General features: G+C 48.7%; 1 protein-coding gene across 1 annotated transcript; it reads right to left on the bottom strand.

Annotated features, from left to right (window-relative positions):
* Positions 1 to 4731: 4731 nt before the first annotated feature.
* LOC128830211 (olfactory receptor 51G2-like) lies at positions 4732 to 5667 on the bottom strand. The gene has a single exon (XM_054015998.1). The coding sequence runs from the start codon at positions 5665 to 5667 to the stop codon at positions 4732 to 4734; it is 936 nt and encodes a 311-aa protein (XP_053871973.1).
* Positions 5668 to 5895: the final 228 nt, after the last annotated feature.

Genomic DNA, 5895 nt, shown 5'->3' with positions numbered 1-5895 from the left:
ACATTAGCTGTGTGCCAGTCATCTGATACAGAGGCTGTTTCCAGCCATAGGTTACATCCCACAGTTACTAGTCTGATTTGATTATTTGATATCTGAGTTCCATCAGAATGCTTCCATCTGGTCCTGGTGACTTATTACTGTTTAATCGATCCGATTTTTTTCCAAAACCTCCTCTACTCACACCTCAGTGTGAGACAGTTCCTCAGATTTGTCACCTAAAAAGAATGGCTCAGGTGTGGAAAGCTGAAGTTCCCACACAGTGTCTTGATCCCAGAAGTTGGGGCTTTCAGAAAGACAGGAACTAGTATGAGATTCCCAATAAAATCCCAGGAGCTGGTGCTGCTGGCCATCTCTCAAGCAGAGCACCCACAAACGAAGGCACTGAGGGTTGTTTAGTGGACATCTCCGGTCACACAGTCCATCAGTGACAGAGACGCTGTTTCCATCTGTACTGGGCTACAGAGCCCTCTGTTGTAAGGAACAGAGTTATACCAGAGACAGCCGGACATAACAGTGATGGGCTCACACAGGCACTGGGTACCTGAGGCACAGCTCAGAGGGTCTCTCCTCATGTTTAGGCATTAGACATGCACATGTAGTTAAGCAAGGGCCATCCCCATTTTTAATAGAAAGTGGCATGATGAAAGCTCAGCTTCGAATGTCTGCTCCTAGCTCTCTCTCGGACCGAAACAACCCCCTCCCCCCACATCCAGCTACCCCCAAACTTGGTGATGATGGAAATTTGGACACGGGGTCTGAGGTCTATCACCAGCGCTAGAGATGATAGGACAAGAAGTAATGGGCTTATATTGCAGCAAGGGAGGTTTAGTTTGGACATTAGGAAAATCTTCCTAACTGTCGGGGTGGTCAACCACTGGAATAAATTGCTTAGGGAGGTTATGGAATCTCCATCCTTGGAGCTGTTTAAGAGCAGGTTAGACAAACACCTGTCAGGGATGGTCCAGATGCTGCTTGGTCCTGCCATGAGTGCAGGGGACTGGACTAGATGACCTCTCGAGGTCCCTTCCAGTCCTATGAGTCTATGATTCTGTGAAAATGGGTGAATGTGACCCATAGGAATATAGGTCTGGAAGTGACTTCATGGGTCCATGAGCCCAGTTCCCTGCTATGGCAGATGACCCTGGCATATTGCCTGGTTCATGCACCTTTCATGCTCCATGTTAAAACCAGCTGGGTTGTTTGCCCCACACTGCTGCTCTTGAGAGGCTGTTCCGGAACCTCCCTGCTCAGATGGTCAGAAACCTCCTTCTCCTTTCCAGCCTCAGTTTGCTCCTGGCCAGCTTGTCCCCATTTGTTCTTGTGCCAATGCTGTATTTTAGCTTCAGGAGCTCCTCTCCCCACTTGGTTTTTACTCCCTTAGTGTATTTATAGAGCAATCCGATCTGTGCTCAGTCTGCCTTGTGTTCGGCTAAACCAGCCAAGCTCCTTCAGTCTCCTCGTAAGCCAGGCCCCCCATTGCCCTGACCATCCTAGCAGCCCTTCTTTGCACCTGTTCCAGCCTGAATTCTTCTTTCTAGCATAGAAGTGACCAGAATTGTACAGTTTGCCAGAGGAGTTCTCACCAGTGCCTTGTATAGTGATATTAATAATTCTCTATCTTGCCTAACACATTCTAGGACCTCTTGCGCCTTGTTCACAGCCGCGACTCACAGTCATCCTGGGACTGACTAATACACCCATGTCTTCTCTTCTCTCGTTTCCAGCATACTCTTGGCTGTATAAACAGGCTTGTAAGGACTACAACTAGGGAAGTGATCTCACATCTGTATATGACATTGGTGAGACCAATGCTGGAATTCTGCATCCAGGTCCGGTGCCTAGATTGAAAAATTGGAGTGGGTGCAGAAAAGAACCAAAAAATGACTGAAGGGCTGGAGAAAATGCCTGACAGTGGAGACTTCAAGGGCTGAGTCCATTTAGCTTATGAAAAGTAAGGCTGAGAGCTGACTTGATAACAGTGTACAAGCACCTTCACAGGGACAAAATAACAGCTACTAACGGGATCTTTTATCAAGCATGGAAAGGTATAATAAGAGCCAATGGCTTGAAACTGAAACCAGACAAACTAAATTTGGACATGAGGCACACATTTTTAACAGTGAGGGTGACTAACCGCCGGAACAAACTCCCAAGGGAGGTGGTGGATTCTCCTGCTATCTCCAAACCAAGACTGGATGCCTTCCTGGAAGATACGCTTTAGATGAACACAGGTTATGAGTTAGTCAAACAAGGTCATTGGGTTCAATACAGGGGTAAATGGGTGAAATTCTTCAGCCTGTGATAAAGAGGAGGTCAGAATAGATGGGTGATTCTCAAACTTCTTGTTTGCACCCCCACTTCTTTGTGTCTGTAAGAGTAGATGCCCCCCACCACACGAATACATATACTGATACATGCGGGGGCAGGACTTCACTTTAATCAGATGTGCTTTTCTTTCTGTTGCACGAATGATCCAGCGATTCACTGTAATAAGTGGAAAACAAAACTGCGATTGTGGTCCCTGCTTACAATGTAATGTGCATACCACACGGTAGCAAATGGATTCACATACAGATGGCAACAACGTTGTATCATGCTGTGCAAACTTAATAGAAATCCGTCAAAATACACAGCACCCCCTCGAGACAAATGCACAGTGCCCTCTGAGGATTGGATGTGTCTGGAGGAATCAGCTGTGCTAATTATTCACTTTTATGGGTAAAATGTGCACAGTAAAGTTTTTTCCCTAAAGCTTCTCATGCCCCCCACAGCAGAATACGTTCCGCACACCCCAGGGGGTCCCACCCCACAGTTTGAGAACCTCTGGACCAGATGATCTAATGGCTCTTTTTGGTCTTAAATTCTATGACTCTATGAATCATTGTCTTGAGTAGATCGTTATGTTGGATCCAACTTCAACAAGTTGCTCCTTTGAATTCTGATAGGCACTCAACAAGGATAGATGCTGGCCAAGAAGAAGGGGGATTGTCACAGTAACGCCAGGATATATGATCTCTTTACCCTCTAAACCAGGTCCTTTCCTGTCTTGGGGGGAATCTCACAATTGTCCCACTCTTCGAGCTGGGAACAACACCCCATCTCTATAAAATGCTTATCACCAAGCAGGTCCAACTGGACACCTTAGTGCATTCCCTTCAGGTGTTTGTGACCAGAGCTATACAGTCACCCCCAGACTCCTTAAAAGTAGTAGTTTTATTGGCAAATCTCACAAAGCATTCGAGAAAATGGTTTTAAAATACCAAGCAGCTGTCACAGGTCTACACTCACCTATCTCATGTATCACTACAAGCTAAGTTACACAGGCTTTGCTCTGTTTCTCTATCTCCAGAACTGGCCCAACTTACATTCTTTCGGGAAGCCAAGGAGCTCTTGGGACCCAGCCTAGTTTCCCTGTGTCTCTGAGGGCATCTTCCCATCTGTTTGCTCCTTTCTTGTGGAAGCAGCCTTTGCTGAAACCTGTGTGAGCCTGCGCCCAGTCACCATAGTGTTCAGCCATGCCCATGTTTCAGGGCCTAGGTGTGAAGCTCACCTTTGCCCTCAGATTGCTGCCACAGACATCAAGGTGCTAGAGTCATGGGGCTTCCCAGAAACCAGCTGTCACAGGAGGCTGTGATAAGAAGCCTTTTATAGACCAATGTCAGAGGTGTTGCTCTGTGGAATACTGATATAGCGCTGATTTTAGAGTCTCAGAGTATCTGAGCATCTGGAATGTATTTATCCTCCTGCCACCACTGTGCGGCAGGGCAGGGCTATTATCCACCTGTGCAGAGGCTCAGGGACAGCCAATGGCTTGCCCATGGTCACACATGTCAGGGAATCAAACCCAGATGTCTTGAGTTTCAAGCAGTGACCAGACCACAGGATCAGTCTTCCAGACATCTGACCGATGACAGGCCCGGCTGGATTCTCTGCTGTGCCAGCAGAGCTCCCCACTGTGGTGCAGAGAGCGGAGATGGCAAGGAGTCAGTTCCAGGGGGTTGATTCGCTGGCCTGTTCTCCCCCATGCCTGAGCAGAGTTTAGAGCAGCCTGGGGGCTGGGCTGACCTCCGCCCATTAGTAACAGCTTCCAAGAGCATGGCACAGTGTAGCCAAGTCCCTGTGGACAGGGGCCACCTCAGAGTGTCCCCTTGGGGCCTGAGGTAGTCCTGCAGGTGCCCTGCCCTTCCCCTCTTTAGGCTCACATTAATTCAGACTTCTCGAAAACATAAGGTCTCCTAACCCCCAGCCCCATCCTCCTCCTTAACTCAGGAGCCCCCCACCACCCTGCTAGCTGGGGCCAGCATTGGTTCAAACTTCCCACATCCCTATTCCTCTTTTTCCCCTGAAGCCCCACCCCCTTCCCCATCTCTTCCCACTAAGCCCTGCCCCCTGCTCCTCCACTTCCCCCGATGCTCCGCCTCCCAGCCAGGCCAGAGTCGGGCCATGGTAAGAGCTGCCCCAGGAGCACAGGTTGCTGTGGGGAACCCTGGACTCTCCACTTTCCCTGGGTTGTACATCCTGGGGGAGGGGCCTAAAATGTGGCGGGTCTGGGGCTCCTCACAGTGGCTCTGGCTCTCTGGCAGCTCATATCACAGCCTGGCTCTGGCTTCCAGCCTGGAGATAGGGCAGAGGGAGGGACCTCAGGGGTAGAGGATCCAGGCTGTGGAATAGGTACCTGTGTTTTTTGTCTCCTGTGTCTCCAGCCCTGGAGATGAGTGATGAACTGACCCTTCACTTGACAAATGCCCTGATTATTCTCTCACGAAGGTGTTTGCTTTTCACACTGTACACGATTGGATTGATCAGGGGCGGGACCAGCAGGTAGAAATAGCCCAGGACCATTTGAAACAAGTGAGAAGAGCTATTCCCAAATCTGTGTGTCACAGACAGGCCAATGTCTGGTATGTAGAAAACCAGGACGGCGCAGAGGTGGGAGATGCAGGTGTTCAGGGCCCTCAGGCACTCCACTTGGGACGCGATGCTCAGCACTGTTTTGAGGATCATCACATAAGAGAGAAAAATGAGCAGCGAGTCCAACCCCACCGTTAAGAGTGTGGTACACAAACCATAGATGCTGTTGACTCTGATATCTGAACAAGCCATCTTCATGACCTCCTGGTGCAGGCAGTAGGAATGGGAGAGGACATTGTCTGAACAGTATCGGAACCGTTTCAGGAGAAAGGGGAGTGGGAATATTATGACCACTCCTCTTACCATAAACGCAAGTCCCATTTTGGCTATTCTCGGTGGGGTTAAGATGGCAGCATATCTCAGTGGGTTACAGATTGCGATGAAGCGGTCAAAGGCCATCAACAACAGCACGGAGGATTCAAATTTTGCAATCGAGTGGATGAAGAACAGCTGGACAAAACAGGCATTTAGGCTGATCTCCCTAGAGTTGAAAAAGTATATACCCAGTATCGTCGGTATCGTGACCATCGAAAAGCCAAGGTCTGTGACGGCCAACATGGAAAGGAAAATATACATGGGCTCGTGGAGGCTCGGATCTGTTTTTATAATGAACAGAATGATTGAATTTCCTACTATCGAAATAACATACATTAAGCAGATGGGGATAGAGATCCACAGGTAGACGTCTTCCTTCCCAGGTATCCCGGTGAGAAGGAACACTGCAGAGTTGAATTTGGTGTCATTTACAGCTGACATAAAGTAGTGGGCAGATCCGGGGACTTTTGAACTTTTCTTCCTGAAAGGAAAAAGAACAGGAGACTGGATGATATTTAACGAGACATCTTTCTGCTCTCAGTGCAAGTCTAGAGACTCCCAGGATCTCAATGAAGATCAGCGAAAACATATCCTTGGATCCAAGGATAGGAAGATAGGCACTGCCAGACTGGATCAGACCTGCAGTCCATCTAGCTCACTATCCAGTGA

The sequence above is a fragment of the Malaclemys terrapin genome, chromosome 1, assembly GCF_027887155.1.
Source record: "Malaclemys terrapin pileata isolate rMalTer1 chromosome 1, rMalTer1.hap1, whole genome shotgun sequence".
Classification (NCBI taxonomy): domain Eukaryota; kingdom Metazoa; phylum Chordata; order Testudines; family Emydidae; genus Malaclemys; species Malaclemys terrapin.
This window is presented reverse-complemented; position numbering and strand designations above follow the sequence as displayed.